This window comes from Rhinopithecus roxellana, chromosome 11 (assembly GCF_007565055.1).
Source record: "Rhinopithecus roxellana isolate Shanxi Qingling chromosome 11, ASM756505v1, whole genome shotgun sequence".
Lineage (NCBI taxonomy): Eukaryota > Metazoa > Chordata > Mammalia > Primates > Cercopithecidae > Rhinopithecus > Rhinopithecus roxellana.
This window is the reverse complement of record NC_044559.1, coordinates 34,841,051-34,867,468: the sequence shown is the minus strand read 5'-3', so window position 1 is coordinate 34,867,468 and position 26,418 is coordinate 34,841,051. Positions and strand designations below refer to the sequence as shown.

Genomic DNA, 26,418 nt, shown 5'->3' with positions numbered 1-26,418 from the left:
GGAGTGTCTGTTGCCCAGGCTAGAGTGCAGTGGTGCGATCTCGGCTCGCTGCAAACTCCACCTCCCGAGTGCACCCCATTCTCCAGCCTCAGCCTCCCGAGTAGCTGGGACTACAGGCGCCTGCCACCACCCCTGGCTTATTTTTTATATTTTTAGTAGAGACAGGGTTTCACCGTGTTAGCCAGGATGGTCTTGATCTCCTAACCTTGTGATCCGCCTGCCTCAGCCTCCCGAAGTGCTGGGATTACAGGCTTGAGCCACTGTGCCCAGCCCAAGACTTTATTTTTTAGAGCAGTTTTAGGTTCACAGCAAAGTTGAGTAGAAGGTACAGAGATTTCCCTTATACTTACTACCACCCCCATGTGCTTAGCTCCCCCATGATCAACATTGCTCACCTGAATGGTACATTTCTCACAATAGATGAGCCTACGTTGACACATCATAGTCACTCAAAGTCCACAATTTACAGTAGGGTCACTCTTGGTGTTGTACATTCCTTGGTTAGTATAATGTATAATGACACACATCCCCCATTGTAATATCCTGCAAAATTTTTGCTATCCCAAAAATCCTTGTTCTCTGCTTATTCATACTTCCACCCCCCAAAACCCCTGGCAAGCAGTTATCTTTTTGCGGTCTCCACAGTTTTGCTTTTTCCAAAATGTCATGTAGTTGGAATCAGACAGTAGGTATCCTTTTCAGATTGGTTTTTTCACTTTGTAATACACATTTAAGGGTCTTCCACGTCTTTTTGTGGCTTGATAACTCATTCCTTTTTAGCGCTGAGTACTATTCCTTTGTATGGATGTATCTCAGTTTGTTTATCCATCACCTACCGAAGGAAATCTTGATTGCTTCCAAGTTTTGGCAATGAGGAATAAAGCTGCTATAAACATACTGATCCAGGTTTTTCTGTGGGCTGTTTTCAACACCTAGGGTGAATATCATACTACTCAGCAACCTCAATCCTTGATAAGAGTATGTTTGGTTTTATAAGAAAGCACCAAACTGTCTTCCAAAGTGGCTATACAATTCTGTATTCCCACCCGCAACTAATGAGCGTTCCTGTTGCTCCACATCTTCACTAGCACTTGGTGTCAGTTTCCTGGATTTTGGTCATTCTCTTAGGTGCATAGCGATATCTCCTTTTTGTTTTCATTTGCATTTCCCTAGTGACATATGATATGGAACATCTTTTCATATGCTTATTTGCCATCTATGTATCTTCTCTGACGAAGTGTCTGTTCAGATCTTTGGCTCATTTTCTAATCGGGTTGTTCATTTTCTTATTGTTGAGGGTTTTTTAATTTGTATTTTATTTTTTCTTATTTAAAAAAAAATTACAGTACTTTGAGTTGCTGTTTTATTTATTTTTTTTAAGAGATGGGGTGTCACTAGGTTGCCCACGCAGGAGTACAGTGGCTATTCACAGGTGCAATTATAGCACAGGACAGCCTCAAACTCCTAGCCTCAAGCTGTCCTCTTGCCTCAGCCTCTGGAGTAGCTAGGACTCCTGGAGCATGTCACTGTACCTGGTTATTGTTGAGTTTTGAGAGTTATTTGTATATTTTGAATAACAGTCCTTTATCAGATATATCTTTTGCAAACATTTTCTGCCAATTTGTGTCTTGTCTACTCATTCTCTTGGCAGTGTACAGTGTCTTTTTTTTTTTTTTTTTAAGACTGAGTTTCCCTCTTTGACCCAGGCTGGAGTAAAGTGGCATGATCTCAGCTCACTGCAACCTCTGCCTCCCGGGTTCAAATGATTCTTCTGCCTCAGCCTCCCAAGTAGCTGGAATTATAGGCGCCCACCAACACGCCCAGCTAATTTTTGTATTTTTAGTAGAGATGGGTTTTTGCCATGTTGGCCAGGCTGGTCTCGAACTCCTGACCTCAGGCGATCCTCCTGCCTCGGCCTCCCAAAGTGCTAGGGTTACAGGCATGAGCCACCGTGCCTGGCCTACGGTGTACAATGTCTTTTGCAGAGCAGAAGTTTTTAATTTTAATGAAGTCTGTCTTATCGATTATTCCTTTCATGGATCATGCCTTTGGTGTTGTATTTAAAAATTCATCTCCATACCCAAGGTCATCTAGATTTTCTTTTATAATGTCTCCTAGGAGTTTTATTGTTTTGTGTTGTACACTTAGATCTGTGATCCATTCTGAGTTATAGTGTAAGATCTGCTTCTAAATTTATTATTTGGCATGTGGATGTCCAGTTGTTCCAACACCATTTGTTGAAAAGACTGTCTTTTCTCCATTGCATTACTTTTGTTCCTTTGACAAAGCTCAGCTAACTATATTTATGTGGGTCTATTTCTGGACTCTTTAGTCTGTTCCATTGATTTATTTGTTATTTCACCAATACCACACTCTCTTGATTACTGTAGCTTTATTGTAAGTCTTAAGTCAGGTAGTGTCAGTTCTCTTTTTTCTCCTTCAGTATTATATTCACTTTTCTTGGTCTTTTGCCTCTCCATATAAACTTTAGAATCAGTTCGTCAATATCCTCAAAATAACTTGATGGGAGTTTGATTAAGATTGTACTGAATCTATAGATCAAGTTGGGAAGAACTGACATCTTAACAATATTGAGTCTTCCCACCTATAAACATGGAATGTTTTCATTTATTTAGTTCTTCTTTGATTTATTTCATCAGAGTTTTGTAGTTTTCCTAATACAGATCTTGTGTACATTTTGCTAGATTTATACCTAAGTATTTCATTTCTTTTCTGCTAATGTAAATTGTATCATGTTTTAAATTTCTTTTTTTTTTTTTTGAGACGGAGTCTTGCTCTGTCGCCCAGGCTGGAGTGCAGTGGCCGGACCTCAGCTCACTGCAAGCTCCGCCTCCCGGGTTTACGCCATTCTCCTGCCTCAGCCTCCCGAGTAGCTGGGACTACAGGCGCCTGCCACCTCGCCCGGCTAGTTTTTTTTTTTTTTTTTTTTTTTTTTTTTAGTAGAGACGGGGGTTTCACCATGTTAGCCAGGATGGTCTCGATCTCCTGACCTCGTGATCCGCCCGTCTCGGCCTCCCAGAGTGCTGGGATTACAGGCTTGAGCCACCGCGCCCGGCCCGTTTTAAATTTCAAATTGCACTTCTTCATTGCTGGTACGTAGGAAAGCAACTGGCTTCTCTATATTAACTTGTATTCTTCAACCTTTGTATAATCTTGATTTCCTATATAGACAGTTATGTCATTTGTGAACAAAGATGGTTTTATTTCTTCATTCTCAATCTGTATACCTCTTACTTCCTTTTCTTGACATTGCATTAACTAAGAGTTCCAGTATAATATTGAAAAAGAGGGATGAGAGGGGACATCTTTGCCTTATTCCTAATATTAGTGGGAAAGCTGCTAGTTTCTCACCATGAAATATAATGTTAGCTTTAGGGCTCCTTTTAGATATTCTTTATTAAGTTGAGGAAGTTACCCTCTATTCCTAGTTTACTGAAAGGTTTTATAATGAATGGGTTCTTTTTTTGTAAAGATTTTGTAAAATGCTTTTTTTTTGCATCTATGATCTTGTGACTTCAGTCTTTTGTTGTGATACATTATGTTATTTGATTTCAAACGAGCTTTGCATACCTAGGATAAATCCCACTTGATTATGATTTATAACTCTTTACACACTGTTGGATTTGCTGTAATATTTTGTTAAGGGTTTTTGTATCTATGTTCATAAGAGATATTGGTTTATAGTTTTCTTATAATCACTTTGTCCAATTTTGGTAATAGGGTAATGCTGGTCTTTTACAATGAATTAGGGAGTATTCCTCTGCTTCTGTCTTCTGAAAGAGATTGTGAAGAATTTGTGTAATTTCTTCCTTAAATGTTTAGTAGAACTCACCAGTGAACTGATCTGAGCCTGGGACTTTATGTTTTGGAAGGTTGTTCATTATTAATTGAATTTCTTTAATTGATATGGGCCTATTCAGATTGTCTATTTCCTCTTGTGTGAGTTTTGACAGGTTGTGTCTTTTAAAGAATTGGCTCATTTCCTTGAGGTTATCGTTTGTTTTATTTTTGGATTTTAGGATTTATAGCTGTGACATTCATGAAATTTTATAGAATCTCAGTGAAAATAATTCAACTTGTGGCTTTGAACAAGACAATTCAAAAAGCTTAGATAATCGCCCAATAGAGGAGGCAGAAAAGTTTGCATGTTTATCTGAACTATTCAACTTAAAACACCAGATAACTAAAAGTTTAAGTTGCAGTGTTTCATATAAAGTGAGATTATGTAATTTATTTATGTATCCTAATCTCTCCAACATAGATGGAATAGTTGATCCAAAGTGAAAATTTGGGGCCAATGCATATTAAAGATCTTTTTATATGGTCTAAATAAGACAACAGCTAGTAAAATGAATGTATGCATGTGTGTATTTGTGTATTCTTGCATTAGCTCTAGCAACGAAATTAAGGACTTTAATGTTTTCATAGAAATAGTCATGGAAATTTTTCAATAAAAATCAGAAGGATAGTATTCTCCATGAACTTTATTTCATGGGTTTGGATTTTACTTTGTAGAGGTAAGAGTTATGGGGGATCACATTTAGAAGAACAAAAGCGTTTGGGGGGACACAGTGGTAGTGTTTATGTTCTCAGTTAACTTCAATTACAAATTTAAAATATTTTAGCTTGTTTTGAGGTTTTAAACTTTTTGTAAGCTATTAACAGTTATCATTAGAACAACTTTATATTGTCTGTGATTATAGATATTCTTAACATAGGGGAGATAGTGAAGTCGTCTGGGGTTATTTTTATTTATTAATTGAATGATTTTTCCCACTAGAATTGTCATTTTTCATTGGTAAAAAGATTTTTTATGATTTTAAATGTTTTTGAAAATCCAAGCATGTTATTTTAAGAGCAGCCTCAGCCTTTTTATTATTCTGTGCAAAAACATCTTTCTACATGAACTTCATCATTTGTGGCAGCTTGGAATAATGTCCCACTATTGCTAGAAATGTAAAACCTCATTTAAGGGACATACGAAATAGGATTATAAATAAGTCACAACCACAACTAAACTTTTCTAGGTTCTATTGACAGCATATATTGAAATTCTTAGTTCTGATACAACATTTTGGTAGGTAAAAATTTTCCATTTTTAAGTGAGATGAAAGAAAAAGAAACCTACCACGAACCCAAAATATCTGGCAACTCTTAACATTCTAAAATATGTGAAGAGAAGGGGAAGTAGAATCAAGCCAATGTAGGGGAAATGTTTTGCTTTATATTTACTTGGAACTTTTCAGAAAGTATTTTTTTTTTTTTTTTTTTTTTTTAGATGGAGTCTCGGTCTGTTGCCCAGGCTGGAGTACGGTGGCTCAATTTCAGCTCACTGCAACCTCTGCCTCCCAGGTTCAAGCAATTCTCCTGCCTCAGCCTCCCAGGTTCAAGCAATTCTCCTGCCTCAGCCTCCCAGGTTCAAGCAATTCTCCTGCCTCAGCCTCCCAGGTTCAAGCAATTCTCCTGCCTCAGCCTCCCAAGTAGCTGGGACTACAGGCGCACGCTGCCAGGCCCAGATAGTTTTTTGTATTTTAGTAGAGTCGGAGTTTCACCATGTTGTCCAGGCTGGTCGTGAACTCCTGAGCTCAGGCAATTCGCCAGCCTTGGCTTCCCAAAGTGCTGGGATTACAGGCGTGAGCCACTGTGCCTGGCCTTCAGAAAGCTTCTTTACAAGCTTATTTGACATTGAACATTGTATTACCAGGTGTAGTAACACTTGAAAGGCTGATTACAAATTCATTTAACTTTGATCTAATGGGAAAACCTCTCCCACTTAATGTCAATGCCTTTAACATTTAAATTATCACTTATTCTGTATTTACTAATGTACCTAAATATGAAATTTCTCTTTTGGAAACAAATTTAATTTTAACTTTAATTTTAAATTTCACTTAAATTTAAAAATTAAATGAATTGTATTCCCATGGATCAAGTGCATCCAGAATTTCCTTATTCAGTCTTGAATAACCATCAATAACTGCACTAAGGAATTAAGAAAATACTCTTCAGGTGCTAATCTCTAATCTGTCTTAAAACAGTGTCGACATTAGTTTGTAACTTACTGTTTTATTTTTATTCATTTAGTTCATTTGGTATTGATCTTAGAAAAATGATACCGTTGGTTGTGTCCCCACCCAAATCTCATCTTGAATTGTAGTTTCCATAATCCCCATGTGTCCTGGGAGGGACCAGGTGGAGATAATTGAATCCTGGGGCTGGTTTCCCATCCTGTTCTCATGATAGTGAGTTAGTTCTCACGAGATCTGATGCCTTTATATGGGGCTTCGCCCCTTCACTGGGCACTCATCTTCTTCCCTGCTGCTCTGTAAAGAAGTGCCTTCAGCCACGATTGTAAGTTTCCTGAGGCCTCCCTAGCCATATGAAACCGTGAGTCAATTGCACCTCTTTCCTCTATAAATTACCCACTCTCGGGTATTTCTTCATAGCAGCATGAGAATGGATAATTACAGATGCCAATACAAATTATTTGAAGTTAACAAAAGCATAAGTTAATGGTTATGAATAGTAGAACAGTTGAGTCATGAGAATTACTTCCAATCTGAACACTTAAAAGCTTTTAACTTGGCAGTCATTTTAATGTGCTAATTCTGTTTCATTTATCCTTTTCCCTTAGTATCTACTCCTTCCTCCCAAAAGTAGACATATTCCCTTTGCATCATTATGCATTCCCTCAATAATTTCACAGCTCCATTTTCTATAAATCAGAAATAATTTATAAAGCATTTGTTATGGAGTATACCAAGTATATGCAACCAGGTATAACACAAAATTACTAATTTCTTAAACATTCATAGCTGGGCCAGAGCTAAGGTAAGGCAGGGGAGGCTGCTAGGGTGATGAATTTAAAGAGGTGCTCCTTTTTAAGGCTGACCCTGTACTTACGGGACCCTGAGAGTGAGTGGCCTCAAGAAATTTTGCTCTAGAAAACCTCTCTTTACTCACCCTACTCCCAGCCCTGAGTCATAGCATCTAGTTATGTTCTTTTGTTGTTTGCATGAATGAAAATGGCTTTCTAAATAAAATATTATTATACCTTTGTTTTTAGTACATATTGAAACATAAACATTTAAATCTGAATTTAAAAGAGTACTTTTTAAAGAACTTCCAAATTCATCAATATCAAGATAATTAGTATCAGTTTTTCTGAAGCATCAAACCTAGATTCCTTTGAGACCCTTCCCCTAGTATACTGTAAACACTTAAGGCCAGAGCCTGTATCTTATTCATGATTCAGTACCTTTTTCAGTGTCTGCCCAGAGACAGTTCACATAAGTGATCAATACTTGAATGAATCTTGAATAAACAGTGACAAAAATCCATGTACATTCTTTTTTATTTTCTTTTTGAGACGGAGTCTCGCTCTGTCGCCCAGGCTGGAGTACAGTGGTGTGATCTCGGCTCACTGCAAGCTCCGTCCCCCGGGTTCACGCCATTCTCCTGCATCAGCCTCCCGAGTAGCTGGGACTACAGGCGCCCGCCACCATGCCCGGCTAATTTTTTTGCATTTTTAGTAGAGACGGGGTTTCACCGTGTTAGCCAAGATGGTCTCGATCTTCTGACCTCATGATCTGCCCGCCTCGGCCTCCCAAAAATCCATGTACATTCTAAGAATTGACTTCCAAAATTATTTTACGTGTATTCCTGGGATGAAAATGGTTTTATTCCACAAGGAACACTGGAAATAAAAATATACTGAAGCTAAACACTCAGCTAATTGTTTTCGTACATTAAAGCATCTGTTACTTAAGCCCAATTCAGTGTAGGAACAATTTAGAGAATAAACTTTTTTTGGTGATGATCTATCACTTCACTGTCACTAGAATCAGTCATTAAGCATCTGAATCTTTGTCCCAGGAATGTATATTCTATCAAGTAACATTATTGATTAACTGCTATGTGCCCCACACCATTCTTGGTGTTTTGGGGAATTCAAGATGAGAATAATTCAATCCAGCAAGCATTTATTTTATTTTACTTTTTTAAAATTTTACTTTAAGTTCTGGGATACATGTGCTGATTGTGCAGGTTAGTTACATTGGTATACATGTGCCATGGTGGTTTGCTACACCTATCAACGTGTCATCTCTAGCAAGCATTTATTGAGTGGTTTTTTTGTAAAGGGTGAAGAGGATATAAACACAGTGCTTTGCTAGGGGATTCACACACAAACAGTTACAAACATCAGAGAATGAATACTAGGAGAGAAGGCATGTCCTTAGGCACCAAATAAGCTGTGATAAGGGGTAGAGTATTAGACAAAGTACTATGAAGGGATTTAAAAAGGAGAAATTCTGAAAACGAAGGATCTATACAGAAGATGGCTCTTGACATGGACTTAAAAGTTTAGCAGATTTTTCATAGACTGGATAGCAATCCAAGGGACAGCAGAGGCCTGGAGGTGCAACAGCAGAGGGGTGGAAGAGGAACTTTACGTAACTGATGTGTTGGCATCTGATGCTCAGGCTAGAAAGGGTAGATGGGGAAGTTGACAAAGAGCTTTGAAATCCATAGGAAGGTGCTTGGGGGTTATTCTGAAGAAAATTGAGAGTTCTTAAAGATTTGGGGGCAGTCAATATATTATGTGTTGGCAATGAAGTATAAAAGAAAAATAGATGGTAGAGGGATAAAGATATATAGCTATAAAATTGATACACACACATAAATATATACTTTAATAATATATACAGTATAGTATTGTAGCTTGACTGGAGAACTGGCCTACACCTTAGACCTTGAGAGACATGTCTCAATTGTGGGATCTCTGTGAAGTGTTGAAGCTTAAGACAAGGTCCTTGCCTTTAAGGAATTTAGAGTTTAGTTAGCCTGGACAAAACCTAATATATGTAAAATACTTAAGAAATTAATCTGTGGTTTCATATCTTGAGATTTGTGAGATTTAGGGTAGATTGAAATTGTATGCTCTAGCTGATGAAATAGAACACACAGGAAACTAATTTAGAAACACAAAATAAAAGTGTGTAAAGTCATAAGTATGTGTAAAGTCATAAGTGATCAATTGGACTGATCTTTAAACAACTTACTTGATTTAAATCAAACTTGGTTTTGCATAAGTGCTACTTCTGTGTTTTAGACTGAATTTGGGTGGGGGGTGGTTAAATCTTGGTAGAATTATAGTAGATTATGTAGAGATTTAAAAACACTGCTTTGTCCCAAATATGATAGGCTTTTTTATTTTTTCCAAAGAAAAAGGAAGTTTAGCAAAGTCAAGTTACATTATCTGTAAAGCCCTTCTGTTATTTCAATATGGACAGCAAGTGCTTAAGATCATAAAACAGTATCAAAGCAAGGCTTTAATACACCATTAGATAATGTTACTAAACTTTTTAAAATTTGTTTGAAAGGACTATTATAAATTTCCTGCTGACGCCCTGAGCTCTGATTACATAACACATGGGATAAACAGATAAAATTGTAAAATAAACTAGAAGCAACAGTATCTGCAAGCAGGGAAGAAAGCCCAAATATCCTTGTTTGCTAAGTCAGCCAGGTTTTTTTTTTTTTAATTAGTGTCTTTTATCTATGGAGAGTGCTGAACTCTATTATTTATTTATTTATTTATTTATTTATTTTTGAGACGGATTCTTGCTCTGTCTCCCAGGCTGGAGTGCAGTGGTGTGATCTCGGCTCACTGCAACCTCCATCTCCCCGGTTCAAGCGATTCTCGTGCCTCAGCCTCCTGAGTAGCTGGGACTACTGGTGCACGTCACCATGCCTGGCTAACTTTTGTATTTTAGTAGAAATGGGGTTTCACCATGTTGACCACGCTGGTCTTGAACTCCCGAAGGTGACCTGCCCACCTCAGCCTCTCAAAATGCTGGGATTACAGGCATGTGCCCAGCCCCCAAACTCTATTTAAAAAATTTGTTTTAAACAGTTTTATTGAGAAATGATTCACATACCATATGATTCACACTTTTAAAGTGTACGACTCATTGGTTGTTCTTATATTTACAGAGTTGTGCAATCATCACCATGGTCAGTTTTAGAACACTTTCATCATCCACAAAGAATCCCTAGACTGGGGGTGGTGGCTCACACCTGTAATCCCAGCACTTGGGGAGGCTGAGGCGGGCGGATCACAAGGTCAGGAGATCAAGAGCATCCTGGCCAACATGGTGAAACCCCATCTCTACTAAAAATACAAAAATTAGCTGGGTGTGGTGTCACGCCCCTGTAGTCCCAGCTACTCAGGAAGCTGAGTCAAGAGAATCGCTTGAACTCAGAAGGTAGAGGTTGCAGTGAGCCAAGATTGTGCCATTGCACTCCAGCCTGGGTGACAGAGCAAGACTCCATCTCAAAAAAAAAAAAAAAGAATCCCTGGACCCATTAGCAATCATGCCTCAGTGCCCTACTAACTGCCTTGTCTGGTCCTAGGCAACAACTAATTTTCTGTCTGTATAGATTTAACTGTTCCAGACATTTCTTTATAAACAGAATTATATAACACATGGCTTTTTTCACTTGGCATAATTTTCAAGGTTCGTCCATGTTGTGGCATGTATCAGTATTTCATTCTTTTTCATGGCCAAATAATATTCCATTGCTTGAAAATGCCACATTTTGTTTACCCATTCATCTGTTAGTGGATATGTGGGTTGGTTCCACTTTTTGGCTATTATGAATAATGCTGCTATGAACATTGGTATATAAGGTTTTATATGGATATATATTTCATTTCTCTTGGATATATACCTAGGAGTAGGATTGCTGGGTCATATGGTCACTGTAAACTTTTTGTGGGACTGCCAGATTGTTTTTCAAAGTGCTGCATCACTTTACATTCCCACCAGCAATGTATGAGAGTTCACTTTTCTCCACATCCTCACCAACACTTGTTATTGTTTTGCTTGTAGTCATCTTGGTGAGTGTGAAGTGGTATCTCATCGTAGTTTTAATTTTAATTTTCCTAATGACTACTGATGTTGAGCATCTCTTCACTAACTGTTTTGAAAGGGAACAATGTACATTTAAATGGGTGTTCTAAAATGTATTATTTAAACCCAAGCAAAATAGTTTTATAGACTTTGGCCTTGAATTGCTAGACGATTATGAAGTTTAATCATAAGATTACAATTTTGGTCCAATGAAAATTATTTGAATTAATTATAGGGTAAAGTTAAAATGCACAGCAGCATTCCAGGTGTCATGAAGTGGTTACATGCAGTGCAGGTAGGACAGTTACTGCTCCAGATTGCAGAATGGAATGAAAATGAATTCATAATTATAAGTTGCAATGGAAAACTTGAGATAGGAGAGTTTTAAATATTAAGGTAGATAACATCAGCTGACCTCGAATAAGCAATGTCATTTTAAAAAAGTGTTGATGTGAATATATGAAATGTAAATCTTTAGTTTTTAAACTTTAAAATTGCAGCAGGCTCTTATAGATCTTCTCTGAAAGTTGGATAATGAAATTGATAAATTATTTGAGTTACTTTTAGCTCCAGAGTCTATAATTATATAATTCCTGGTTAAGATCAAGTTTTTTAAAACATACATAGTAAAATCATAGAGTTTTAAACAACCCAGCTATTCACATGTCATGAGAATAGACAAGCAGCCAAGAAACTTATCTTTTAGTTTCCAAGGTCTTGACTTTTTTTTAAGAACTCGATTCTTATTCCAGGTTGTATCCTAGTACTTTATTCATATTTATTAGCGTTTTTAACAAGTTTTTGACAAAGAACAGGTAAGATAAGTCAGGAGTCATTAGAAGTTCAGCACAAAGTGTTTTTGGTCAGCATTTGAAATCCCTGGACGAGAGGAAACAGATGGGTTTGGTTACATTATCATTGCTGTGCCAAATAAACAGTTGCGGAAAACATTAAATATCCTTTTGCTACATATCTGCTTCCAGGCTAGGAATGGTGTTTGGTATTAACAGTGGTAGCCTTTTCATCTAATTTAGTGATAGAAGCTTGAAAATGTTTTTAAATATATAACATAAAAAACAAAGTTTATATGAATCCTCATAAGGTGACCTAGTTTATTAATTCAGGAAACATTTGTTGAATGGTAATTATGTGTAAGACACTATGATGGACAGAGGACTGGAACTTAGATTCATTCATCTGGGAAATCTTCAGGGACAAGGTAGCATTTGAGGCACAATTTCATTTTATTTTATTATTTATTTATTTATTTATTTATTTATTTATTTATTTATTTATTTATTTTTGAGATGGAGTCTGACTCTGTGACCCAGGCGGGAGTGCAGTGGCACCATTTTGGCTCACTGCAACCTCCACCTCCCGGGCAGTTCAAGCAATTCTCCTGCCTCAGCCTCCCGAGTGGCTGGGACTGCAGATGCACCACCGTATCTAGCTAATTTTCTATTTTTAGTAGAGATGGGATTTCACCATGTTGGCCAGGCTGGTCTCAAACTCCTGACCTCAAGTAATCTGCCTGCCTCAGCCTCCCAAAGTGCTGGTATTACAGGCGTGAGCCACAGTGCTCGGCCCTGAGGTGGAATTTTAAACAGGAGCACAATTGGGATACTCATATGTGAGATAAAAGCTAAGAATGGCAATTATATTGTTATGCCCAGACCGTTTATTCCCCAAAGAAGACCACCAGAGTCCAGAGTCAAAGCCAAGCGGCAAGGATCTTTAATGCAAGTTCGAACTTGGTCCCTCCGTTCTACAACATACAAGAGGGCCCCGAATGATGCATGTGCCCGCTTTTTATAGCCCGACGCATACAGGATATGTAAGGTTACAGAAGTACAAAGGAATTCTTTTTGGTCTCAGCATCACAATTGGTAATTGGTTAATATTCTAAGTTATACAATTAACAGTTTTCTATTTGTTCCCGCGCATTTAGTAAAACTACAAACGGTTGTGACCTTATCAGGGGCTCAGGAAGTTGGGACAAATAGAGGAATGTGTTTGTACTGGGCCCAGGACTAAGATGTATGGCAGACACCGGTAATTAGAACAGAACAGAGCAGGACAGAGACTTTCACAACGTTTGTCCTTACAATGTCTGGAGTCTATAGATAACCTAATCGGTTAGGTCCGGGGTCGATCTTTAACTAGGCTCAGGGTGCCGCCCGGGCTGTCAGGGCGCCACCCGGGCTGTTTGCCTGTGGACTTCATTTCTGCCTTTTAGTCTTTTCATTTTGATCTCTTTCAATATCTTAAAAAAACAAATCAAAGATGGTTGTGAGTAAAACCTTCATCTCAGGGAAGAGTTGGACAGAATCCATACATGCAAGAAATATTTAAGTGTTCACTGAAATAGTTCAGGCAATAAAGTGAGCAGTTGAAAAACAACCAAAAAGGCTGAGCGCAGTGGCTCATACCTGTAATCCCAGCACTTTGGGAGGCTGGGGTGGGCGAATCACGAGGTCAGGAGTTCGAGACCAGCCTGGTCAACATGGTGAAACCCTGTCTCTACTAAAAATACAAAAATTAGCCGGGCGCGGTGGTGCATTCCTGTAATCCCAACTACTCGGGAGGCTGAGGTGGGAGAATCACTTGAACCCAGAAGAGGGAGGTTGCAGGGAGCCAAGATTGCACCACTGTACTCCAGCCGGGGCCACAGAGACTCCATCTCAAAAAGAAAAACAACCAAAAAGTCAGAGATGCTGGCTTTTAAAGGGCTAGTGGACTACCCAAAGAAGTGAGCAGATCATAATTCGTTGCTGGGGAAGGAGAATGGTGTATGTAAAGGTAAAGTCAAAGCTGGAATTTGAATATTAAGGAGAAAGACAGCCCCATTAAAACGAAGCCACCTCATTATCTCCTTCTGTCATTCAGTCATATTCAAAGAAACAACCATTCCACAAAGACATACGGAAAGCCATTTAAATCTTTTCTGTAGCCTCACAAAAATGTCAAAAGGGAGTCTCATAAGGTATGTTACAAGGTCAACAGTCATTGTTAAATGGGAGAATTCTTAAGCTAAAATATTAATATAATTTCAGTTAAATTGGTACATAGATGCTTATTTTCTTCCTCTTCATGCTAAGATTCATTAACATAGCAGGGAAGATACTCACAAGGATAAGATGGTAGAGGAGGCATCAATCGATGAGAGATTTCAACTAGATTTCAGAAGACAGGAAAAAACTACAGAATAAGTGATAGGTGGCATAATGGACAGTCTAGAGTGAGTTGAAGCTGATATGCACACAAATTCAATTCATTCCCGATTCCCCACCATATCACCTATCAAGTCACTTATCCTGTAGTTTTGTCTGTGTGTGAGAAACAAAGGATATTATTAACTTGAGCCAAGCTAAGAGTTGTATAGAAAGAGAAATGTAATCTCAGCATACTATATTTTTCCGCAATGAATAATATTTATATACTAATGATGAAGTTGTGAAAAGAAAATATCTTGGGCGCCCAAAATCACTAAGCTAAAGGAAAAACTCAAGCTGGGAGCTGCTTAGGGCATACCTGCCTCCCATTCTATTCAGTCATCCCTCTGCTCACTGAGGTAGATGCATATCTGATTGCCTCCTTTGGAAAGGCTCATCAGAAACTCAAAAGAATGCAACCATTTGTCTCTCACCTATCTGTGACCTGGAAGCCCATTCCCCGGTTTGAGTCTTTCTGCCTTTGCTTCAAGTGGTCCTACCTTTGCAGACTGAACCAATGTACTTCTTGTGTATATTGATTAATGTCTCCTGTCTCCCTAAAATGTGTAAAAACAAGCTGTGCCCTGACCACCTTGGGCACACATTGTCAGGACTTCCTGAGGCTGTGTCATGGGCCCGCGTCCTCAATCGTGGCAAAAAAAACCAAAAAAAAACAAAAAAACAAAAAAAACCCTTTCTGAATTAACTGAGACCCGTCTCGGATGTTCTGGATCCACCATGTAAATAGTGATTAATAATTTAGTCAAAATTAAGGCTGTAATGCTATTAAGAAATGGGAAAGAGGTAGATATGAGAGAGAATGGTCGAATCAGTTCCCCGCTGAAAACCGTCCCATGGAAATTCCTTAGCCTGGTTTTAAAATCTCCACATTGTTCAGTCCTATCTGCTACCTGATCTAAGATTCTCCCACTCTCTGCTTCTTTAACCTCTGTTCAGTGACCTGGCCTTCTCTTTCTCTTTCTCTCTGTCTCTTTTTTTTTTCCTTAAATAACAAGAATGCTTGGCACAGAATCAAGAACACAATAAAGTGGCTGCGGTTCCTGCTATTAACAGAGACACCAGCAAACCCTTCCCCAGTCCTGTCCTTCGTGATCCTGACACAGTGTGCAGCATGGTCCAGCACACACCAGACCTGATCGATCCTCTCATAGTCTCTTAAAACTCACTAATGAAGGCTGCTCCTGATGAAGGCACCCTCTACCTTCCCACTGTCCCTTCAGACCCCTAGTGGCCAGCCCAGCCCAGCGCGAGGGTCAGAAAGCCCACTCACAAGGCCTGCCCCCTCTCCCAGATACCAGTGAAGGAAAACAGATGCCAAGTCCACAAAATAGGAGTGTCAGACTATTAAACATTCAAACATTCACAGGGCAGAACACTGAGCATCGACATAGCCGCTGCCACCTAATGACACAAATGTGACACAGCAGCCACATCTGCAATGCCTCTAGGGGCAGTTCTTTCTCTTTAACAAGTCAAGTTCTTTCCTTCCTCCGAGACTTTGCCTTCAATCTTTCCTCTGTATAAAATGTTCTTTTGGCAGAAAATCAGTTGGTTCCCCATCGTGTTCTCCTCTTCTTCCACAGTAACAGAATTTTCGCTTAGCATGTAGCTGCCCAGAATAGAAACTACATTTCAAGTTTCTCTTGCAGCTAGGTGTGCTTATGTGACTAAGGTCTGGCCAAAAAGATGTGAGCAGAAGAGATGGGAAATTACTAAGTTGTGTCCTTATAGAGAACTGCCCTTCTCCTTCTTCCTCCATCTTGCTGTTTGGAACATGGAGGTGGTGGAGCCACATGGCACCTTCCAGATGAAGGACTGAAGGAGCCTGGGTCCCTGGATGGCCTATTCTCAGGCTACTCCATGAGATAAATAATAAATGTACTTGCTTATGCCATTGTTAGAGGGTCTCTGTTACATGTGCTGATGCCTGTCATGGCACTTCCCATAGAGCTTCACGTGGCAGGCCCTGCTTATCATTTAGGGGCTCGGCTCTGACATCACCTTAGAGAAACATTTCTGACCACCCTACTGAAGGTCAGGCGGTTAAATCTCTATCACTCTCTTTTATTTTCTTGATAGCACATAGCAGTATATGGAATTGTTTTATTTCATTATTTGCTTTTTACTTGTCTTTCTCCTGGAATTTAAGTTTCATGAATGCAGTGACCTTGTTGTTTTGCTCATTGCTGGATTCCTAATGCCTGGAACAGTGCCTGGCACAGAGTGGGTGCGCAATATATATTCGCTGCATGATTGACTACATGAAACAGGGAATTCAGTAGATGGGAGGTCAGTAGATAAATAAATCAGTAAAAAGTGACATACTCATACTGTTCAGGCATACAGAGTTACATTAGGAAAAGCAACAGCTAAAATATTCTTAAGTGGTTGCTTCTGGGGATCAGGGCTGAAGTGAGAACAGGTGAGACAGTGCTATTTTTTTTTTTTTAATATTTGATACTATTAGATTTTTAAACTTGTGCATATATTTTTTTGGAAAAGACCAAATTTAAGAAATAATTAAGAGGCTGCGCACAGTGGCTTCATGCCTGTAATGCCAGCACTTTGGGAGGTCAAGGCAGGCGCATCACTTGAGGTCAGGAGTTCCAGACCAGCCTGGCCAACATGGCAAAACCCCATCTTTACTAAAAATACAAAAATTAGCCAGGCATGGTGGTGTGTACCTTTAATCCCAGCTACTCGGGAGGCTGAGGCAGGAGAATGGCTTGAACCTGGGTAGCGGAGGGGTTGCAGTGAGCCGAGATTGTGCTGCTGCCACTCCAGCCTGGGCAACAGAGTGAGACTCCATCTCAAAATAAATAAATAAATAAATACTCTGTAGTCATTAAAATGATGCGGTGGAAGAATGCTTAATGACATGGGATGACATCTGTGACAATATATCATGTAGAGCAAGACTCCATTTTTATACGTGTATGAAGCACACAACTTTAAAAAGATGCTGTTAGAGTTCATGCACACAGTCAATTCCTAACTTTAAAGATAAATGGATATACCATTTTTATTAATAGAACCAGTGTTTCCTGGTTCACAATGTTGAATGAATACCCAAAGACTTCAGGTTTGAAGGGACAACGCAGTGTCTTCCCTCCCAGAGCTCCTATGGGCCTTTGTCCAACCTTCTTTTTAGCCACGTACTGAGTTTTGTCCTTATCCTAAGGGCAGTGAGGAGCCAGTGAAGTATGTTTAGCAGCAGTGGTATGATAAGATTGTTTTTAGGCAGATTTGTGGAAATGGCTATAAAAGGCGAGCTTGGAATCAGAAAAATAATTAGGAAGCTATGAAGCCATTCAAGGCAAGAAATGATGGATACTTAAAACAGGAAAGCAGCAGTCAGGTCAGAGAGAAGAGGACTGTCTGAAGAACAGCGCAGAGGGCTGGCAGTCTTGGCGGGAGTGAAGAAGGCTCCAAGGCTATAAGCTCCATGAGGGCAAGGACTACTTTGACTTTGTTTATTACTCTGTCCTGGGCCTGCCTAGCACAGTGCAGGCACAATATATCCTAGCACGTAATACTGACACTCAGGACATATTTGTGATCTTAAGAAGAAAAAATGATGAAGGATGTGGCTCAGAAGTCTAGCCAGGTTGCCTGGTGAACCACAGGTTGTTCACTGAACATGACAGGAGGACCAGTGTGGGTAGAAGGAAATACTCTGGACCTGCCTGGTGTTCGTTCCAGGGAAGGTAATCCGTGAAGAGTTGGATGTCCAAGTCTAGAAGATCTTGGCAAGGGATAGGCTTAAGGATCCTCAGCATACAGATGATACCTTTAGGCAGAGAGTGAATAATACTTTATTAGAAGAGTATATAGGCCACTATAGGCCAGGCATGGAGGCTCACACCTGTAATCCTAGCACTTTGAGAGGTTGAGGAGGGTGGATCACTTGAGGCCAGGAGTTGGAGACCAGCTTGGCCAACATGGCAAAACCCTGTCTCTACTGAAAATACAAAAATTAGCCAGGTGTGGTGGTGGGCACCTGTAGTCCCATCCACTTGGGAGGCTGAGGCAGGAGAATTGCTTGAGCCTGGGAAGTGGAGGTTGCAAGTGAGCCAAGATTGTGCCACTGCACTCCAGCCTGGGTGACAGAGGGAGACTCTGTCTCAAAACAACAACAACAATAACAACAAAAACAAAAATAGTATATAGCATTGAGAGATGAGAGATGATAGGACAGAACCTCTAAGCAACTCCAAAATTAAAGGACAGGGGGCCTATGGCGGAGAAGACAAAGAAGCAGCAGAGAGGCAGGAGAGACTATCTACTGTCACAGAAGAAGGGACGATCAGCAGTAAGAAATGCTGCTGATACAGCATGAAGGTGGGCTCTAAACATCATCTATTGTATTTAGAACTAATACGTTGTTAGTGATGATCACTTGAGGTGCTTTGGAATATATATATATATATACATATAAATTAGAGACTGGGAACCATTTTGTTGTGTTAAGAAGGCTGAATAACTAATATGCCACTTTTTCTTCCTTTTTAACTTTTTTTTCTCCTTGAATTTTAATGAGTCTCTGAACTTGTACCCACCACTAGATTGTCACCTTCTTATCAAAGTTCCAGTGACTAGTTTGGCAGCAGGGAAGTTTTTCCACTGGGTCATATTTTTAATCAGGTCACTATCAGTAAGCTGACAGAGACTTGTTTTGTGCTGTTCAGAACGTGGGCCCCACAAAACCAGGCCTCCAAATACTTGGCTTTCTTTATGATTGCATTTACAGTTCGTGTGTATCTTTTTCATCTTTCCCAGAACAAAGATACACTCAAACCCACACCCACCCACCCACACACACACACACACACACACACACACACACACTCCAGAAAAGGACTGACATGAAAAATTATGGCATGAAAAATTATGCTGCCATTATATTCTTGATTATTGATTGACATTTGGATTGTGTATTTTTCCAAATTTTCTTGGCCAAGAATATTCTCAGCGCATAGTTATTTCCTGAATACAGCTTTTATTCCCCTCTTTTTTCTTCCTTCGATATATTATTTCTATTTTTATCACCACCCCAGAACAGGACTTCTTCCTTTACAATTAACCAGCTTGTTTCTTGCTTTCACTTGAACAGCATGAATTCTCTCTGTCATCTTTCGCTCTTGTGTTTCATAATTTTTTCTTTGTAAATAACTTTCTTTGGTGGGGATGGGCAGAGTCTCACTCTGTTGCCCAGGCTGGAGTGCAGTGGTGTGATCTCAGCTCACTGCAACCTCTGTCTCCTAAGTTGAAGCCTCAGCCTCTCAAGTAGCTGGGATTACAGGTGTGCACCACCACGCCTGGCTAATTTTTGCATTTTTAGTATAGATGGGGTTTCATCATATTGGCCAACTGGTCTCAGACTTCTGGCCTCAAGTGATCTGCCCGCCTCGGCCTCGCAAAATGCTGAGATTACAGGTGTGAGCCACTGCACCTGGCCTCTTTGTAAATAACTCTTGGAAGCAATAAGTTATTTGGCAAATTACATAAGAATATTAAGAGCCTGATTGTTTTGTGGTATATTCAAACAATGTTTTAAATTGTATACTACCTGTTTTGTCATAAATTTATTCAAAAACACTTTATTGACACCACCTGGGTGGTAAGTACCCTGTACATACTGTAGATATCAATAGCAGATACAGGCCCCAGCTCAGTACTTTGCACCTAGTAGCTGTTCAATTAGTTTGTGATAAATGGGAAGCCTCAGGCAGCCATGAATACCATCAGGAGGTTTTCGGGGAAAGGAAGAGATGAGGTTAGACCCCCACCTTTGGAAAGCCCTGGAGATAAAGCCATGTCAGCTTTCCTCAAGGACCTGGTGGTCTCTGCCAATAGACACTCAGGCAGGGGCAGACAAAGTGGTGGATGGCAGGTCCTGGGGACCTTTCAAAGATGTCCATGAGTGGGTAAAGCACTCCCACTGCCCTCCCTGGCACTTTAGATGACTAAACACTTTTGGTTGAAAAGGTCACCAACCAGAAGAGGAGGAACATTTTGCTGGCTCCAATTAAACAAGGTGAAATTAGCCAAATGAGCTGGGGACACATCTTTAGTCTGTTTGTGCTGCTATAACAAAATACCTGAGACTAGGTACTTTATAAATAATAGAAATTTATAGAAATAATAGACATGGCCGGGCGCGGTGGCTCAAGCCTGTAATCCCAGCACTTTGGGAGGCCGACACGAGCGGATCACGAGGTCAGGAGATCGAGACCATCCTGGCTAACACGGTGAAACCCCGTCTCTACTAAAAAAATACAAAAAACTAGACGGGCGAGGTGGCGGGCGCCTGTAATCCCAGCTACTCGGGAGGCTGAGGCAGGAGAATGGCTTAAACCCGGGAGGCGGAGCTTGCAGGGAGCTGAGATCCGGCCACTGCGCTCCAGCCTGGGCCACAGAGCGAGACTCCGTCTCAAAAAAAAAAAAGTAAATAATAGACATTTATAAATAATAGAAATTCCAGTTCTGGAGGCTGGAAAGTCCAGGATTGAGGTGCCAGCAGGTTCAGAGTCTGATGAGGTTCCTGTCTTTTTGTCCATGATGGCACCTGGAAGGCTGTGTCCTCAAATGGTGGAAGGGATAGAAAGGCAAAAAAAGTCAAATCTGTGAGAAGCCCCTTTCCTAGGGCCTTAATCCCATTGACTAGGAAGGAGCTCCCATGACCGAATCACCTCCTAAAGACCCCACCTTTTAACACAATTGCATTGGAGATTACATTTCAACATGAAGTTTTGAGGAGATACAAAATTCAAATGATAACAGGATGTTAGCACCATTTCATGATGATCAGAGGGTTCGGGGTTAGCTCTGCAAAAAGGCCATCGGTATGATTTATTTTCTAGTTATTATTTTTATTTTTTCTTTATTCTAAAAACCAAAACCAAACCAAAACAACCACAACAACAAAAACAGGATACATGTGCAGAACGTGCATGTTTGTTAATTTGTTACATAGGTATACGTGTGCCATGGTGGTTTGCTGCACCTATTGACCTGTCCTCTAAGTTCCCTCCCCTCAACCCCCACTCCCTAAACAGGCCCTGCTGTGTGTTGTTCCCCTCTCTGTGTCCATGTGTTCTCAGTGTTCATCTCCCACTTATGAGTGAGAACATGTGGTGTTTGGTTTTCTCTTCCTGTGTTAGTTTGCTGAGGTTGATGGCTTCCATGCTGTGGTGTGGGTTCACAGGTGGGATCTTCTGATCTGTGGGTTGCACAGTTCCGTGAGAAAAGCAGTTTCCCGAGCTGGGTAGCACGCTTGCTTACTACCTTCCTTGGCTGAGGGGAGGGGGTTCCCCTTCCCTGTGTGGCTCTCAGGTGGGCTGCTGCACCACACTGCTCTTCCTTCCCTCGGTGGGTCACGCCAGCTTCTAGTCAATTTTGATGAGAGAACCTGGATACCTTGGTTGTCAGTGAAGGATTCACATGCTTATTATGTTTTTTCCCAATGGGAGCCTGCAAATGCTGCTGCTTCTAGTCGATGATCTTGGCCCTGCCCCCTGGCCATAGATATGATCACACAACTTCTAATTATTTAGGATTCTTTGAAAAGAGATGTTGCTTAATCAGCCAGTATAGTAATGAAAGCTGTTGACTTAGTGTTCAGAGACTATAATTTAGGTAGGCCTGGTTCTGCCACTAACTTTGTGACATTGGGCAACTTAGTTCACTATCCTGCATCTCAGTTTCCTCCACTAGAATGAGAAGTAATCGATCTTAGGTCCTGCCTGGAAGATTATATGAGTCTGTTAGCTTCGTTGCTATTTTTTTTTTTTTTTCCAAAGTATTGCATGGTTTGCCAGGGCTTGGACATGATCATATTTTTCAAGCTAATTATCACAATAGATGTATGCTATAATATTAAGACATGTCAGGTGAGAAAATGTTTTGAGCCAATGTGTTTATTTTACTTATTATTTAATATGTATTTATCTAATGCTTTTTGATATATGAACAGCAGAACTGGCTGGGCGTGGTGGCTATGAGTTCGAGACTAGCCTGACCAACATGGTGAAACCCCGTCTCTACTAAAAATACAAAAATTAGCTGGGCGTGGTGGTGTACACCTGTAGTCCCAGCTACTCAGGAGGCTGAAGCAGGAAGATCACTTGAATCGGGAGGCGGAGGTTGCAGTGAGCTGAGATCATGCCTTTGCTCTCCAGCCTGCGCAACAGAGCAAGAATCTGTCTCAAAAATAAAAAGATAAAAAATAAAACAGCAGAACTTCCTCTAGCTTGGGTTTGGGGCCTTGGAGGTATAACAGTGGAAGAATCAATCCCTCATGGTGGTGTAAAGTATAAAATGGTTGTATTAACCATAAAATGAGGCAGTGAGCTGACAGCAACAGAACAGTCCAGTAGTAAGTGAGTGAAAGAGAGGGAGAGCACAGCACACCAGCTCTTCAGCACTCCCAGGGTGAGCGCGCAGGCGCTGAGCACATCCGTAAATACAGATTATTCATTTTGATGAACAATGTGTTGACGCAAATACTTGGCGAAACCTATATATCTTACATCAGTTGCCGAACAATGGCTTATAGTTCAGAACTGCAGTTTCCAGATTCAATTTCGTGGTGCAATATACGAACAGGCTTTAGCAGCCTGTGGAATGTCTTTGGTGATTCCCATTGGACAATAAACACCACAGTGTCTGCTGCTCCCCTGCATGTGGAATAAATTGATGGCCTGAGAGACATGAACAGAAAGGATACATTTGAAGCTTTGACGTGGCTTTAGGGAGAATCGGAAGTTGAAACCTATAGAAGCTGAGTGACCCTGAGGAAGAACTGCTGATTTCCTACTCACAGGAAAGCCCCCTTTCATGCCATTCTCTGCCATGTACTCCAGATACCCTCTTTAGTCATAGGAGAGCCAGGTTCCCAGATGGAAAATGGGTTAATTCCCTATCTGGCAAGTCCATCCAGGAGTCTGACTCCTAGTGAGGGCACAGAGGACAGAGCTATTCCATTTTTTGAAAAAAAAGAGTAGTTGTTAAAAGTTCTCTTTTCTCTCCCAGGACAGCACCTCTGACTACAAGGAGGTGAGTAGAGACACTGGTGGGATTCAAACCCCACCATTCGTTGTTTACCCATGTTTTGCAACTCCTTTCTTCCCTTTCCAACAGTTAAATGTTCAAAAGACAATGAGCACTCCTTCTTCCCACCCACCCATTTATCCCTCAAGGGGTCCATGGAGATACTTTGTCACCATTTCCTGGTTGGGTGAAAGAGACGTTGCTAACCGTCTGCTCAGATGACAGTGTCAAGACTAACAGGGCAGCAGATTTGCTTCACTGACAAAAGAATGAAGGACCTTGCTTGTAAATAGTTTCGTCTGTGTTCACAATCTCTCTCTCTCTCTCTCTCTCTTTTTTTTTTTGAGATGGAGTTTCCCTCTTGTTGCCCAGGCTGGAGTGCAGTGGCACCATCTTGGCTCACTGCAACCTCCACCTCCTGGGTTCAAATGATTCTTCTGCCTCAGCTTCCTGCGGAGCTGGGATTACAGGTGCCCGCCACCACTCCCAGAGTTTTTTTAATTTTTAGTAGAGACAGGATTTCACCATGTTGGCCAGGCTGGTCTCGAACTCCTGACCTCAAGTGATCCGCCCGCCTCGGCCTCCCAAAGTGCTGGGATTATGGGCATGAGCCACTGTGCCCGGCGCACAGTCTCTTAAATTAGTCTTGCTACCCTCCCATTCCACAATGGCTCCTTCAAAAGCACTGCTCCCTTCCTAGGCTATGAGTTACTCTGGTGCTAATCCTGATAATCAGTTCCTGGAGGATATTAGTAGGGCTGCCCGAGAATCTTATGGCAGCCTCTTCCTTAGCTCCTGTGTGTGATGGCTTTGAACTTGTTTGAATTTAGTGGTACTCCACAGACTACCATCTGTTTGCCTGTTCCTGTTATGGTGTATGGAGTGGAATGGGGAGAAATACTCCTTTGCTAGGATCCAAGCAATGGTGCATTCCTGAATTTCTCCACTAGATTACATCATGCCTATTGGATTCATCTTGAAAAATAAGAAAGGTGATTTATTCCCAGTCAGTTCCAGGACTCTGGAGAGAGTGGTCTCTAGCCTTAAGTTTTGAGTCCTGCCTTTAAGTTCTGCCAGCAGTAGAGACGTACCTACTTCATCTTCTTAGAGTTATGTGGCAGACTTCACTTCAGCCTCTGAAAAAGGAGATTGGATAAGGAGAGGAGAAAATAACATTTGCCCAAATGAACCAAAACAGGAGAAGGAGGAAGAAAGGAAGAAGAAAGGGAAGAAGAGGAAGAAGGGGGGATAAAGAAGACGAGGAAGAGAAGGCAAAAGAAAAGGAGGAAGAGGAAGGGGGCAAGAAGAACAAGAAGGGAGAGTGTGAAATAAGCCACTTTTTTGAAACAAAACATCTGCCTTCCTCTCTTCCCAAGGCATCTAAAACCACTTGTTGTAGAATATTCAGTTCACTCACAGAAAGACTTGCATGGGTTTCTTTCTGAGTTTAGACTGAAATTACCCTTGATGGCAGTTGGACTATTAGGTGAAAATACCTCAAACCACTCGTCTTCATTCTAGGGTTTCTCAGAGCACGGTCTGTGAGTCGTTCTCAGAATTACCTAGGGCCCTAGCTTTAAAAAAAATAGACAAATTCCTGAACCTAAATCAGCATCTCTAGGAGTGGGGCCTGGGAATTTGTAACCTGCAGGACTTCTTTGCTTTTGTTTGAAAGAGATAAGTCCTCCAGATGGTCCTTGATGCCAACAAAAATTTGAGAATCTGCTTTAATCCATAGGTCCCAGAACTCTGTTTTTCTCCCTGTAAAAGATAAAATTTAGTTCTGCTTAATTAGGCAAGACTTAAAAAAAAAAAAAAAAAAAAGAAAAGAAAAAGAAAAAAACACATAAAATTTAGCAGGTTTTTTTAGCACTTGAATCATCAGGCAAGAAATGTGGGTGTTGCTTAGCTCTAAGCCTCCTGAAATATTAAAGAAATATGTATGTGCAAATACCGAAAGAGGAAAAAGTTTCTGCATTGCTACGCCACAGACAGCATAAAAGATACCAGCATAACGGGTCTCTAAAGAATAAGATTTGGAAGTCTCATCTGCTGGGAGCTTAAGAATATAAGTATGTATAAATAGAAAGATTATGTACCTGAAACAAAGTTTTAATAAGGAAATAGCTTTACTAGGAATATCATAGCACATTGTACGGTAGTGAATTTCTAGCACTAACTGCCTTCTCTCCCATAGAGGGCAAGGAGTTCATTTCCCACAGTTTGGATATTGTGGGGCCAGGAAATGCAGCCAACTTTTAATAGTACTATTTATTTATTTATTTATTTATTTATTTATTTATTTATTTATGAGACAGAGTCTCGCCCTGTTGCCAGGCTGGAGTGCAGTGGTGCGATCTTGGCTCACTGCAACCTCTGCCTCCTGGGTTCAAGTGATTCTCCCACCTCAGCCTCCTGAGTAGCTGGGACTACAGGCGCACTCCACCACACCCAGCTAATTTTTGTATTTTTAGTAGAGAGGGGGTTTCACCATGTTGGCCAGGATGGTCTCAATCTCTTGACCTTGTGATCCACCCGCCTTGGCCTCCCAAAGTGTTGGGATTATGGGTGTGAGCCACCGCACCTGACCTATTTATTTATTTTTGAGATGAAGTCTTGCTCTGCTACCCAGATCAGAGTGCAGTGGTATGATCTTGGCTTACTGCAACCTTATCCTCCCAGGTCAAGCGATTCTTGTGCCTCAATCTCCTGAGTAGCTGGGACTACAGGCACCACCATGCCTGGCTAATTTTTGTGTTTTTAGTAGAGATGGGGTTTCACCATGTTGGCCAGGCTGGTCTCGAACTCCTGACTTTAAGTGATCTGCCCGCCTCTGCCTCCCAAAGTGCTGGGATTACAGGCCTGAGCCACTGTGTCCCGCCACAGCCAACTTTTAAGAGTATTAATAGTATTATGAGGTGGAAAAACATTGAGATTTAGTGCCCGGCCAGGTGGCTGGCTTAGCCTCATCATGGAACCCATGCTGCTGGGTTTTCTCTACTGTGGCTTAATGTGCAGGAGCTCCCAGAAGGTGATCATAAATGACCCACCCAGGGGAGGGAAGGGAAGGAAGCATCAGGGGAGAGGACCATCCAGCTAACAATGTGGTGAAAGATAAAATATCACCAAACACACCTGAAAACCTGGCATCTGAGAATAACCCAAGGCAAAAAAGAAACAAACAAAAATATTCCCCT

At 40.7% G+C, this 26,418-nt stretch overlaps 1 protein-coding gene and 1 non-coding gene across 2 annotated transcripts in view; one reads left to right on the top strand and one right to left on the bottom strand.

Annotated features, from left to right (window-relative positions):
* Positions 1–2,802: 2,802 nt before the first annotated feature.
* LOC115900302 (protein GVQW1-like) overlaps positions 2,803–26,418 on the top strand; it is a gene marked incomplete at its 5' end in the record, with an annotated part of 42,055 nt that continues 18,439 nt past the window's right edge. The window contains 2 exons of the mRNA XM_030940145.1: positions 2,803–2,908; positions 12,370–12,476. Of these exons, the coding sequence (XP_030796005.1) occupies positions 2,803–2,908; positions 12,370–12,476 (213 nt within the window). The remainder of the gene's footprint in view (positions 2,909–12,369; positions 12,477–26,418) is intronic.
* LOC115900589 lies at positions 15,503–15,625 on the bottom strand. The gene has a single exon (XR_004060261.1). It is a non-coding gene; the product is annotated as a small nucleolar RNA SNORA17 (small nucleolar RNA).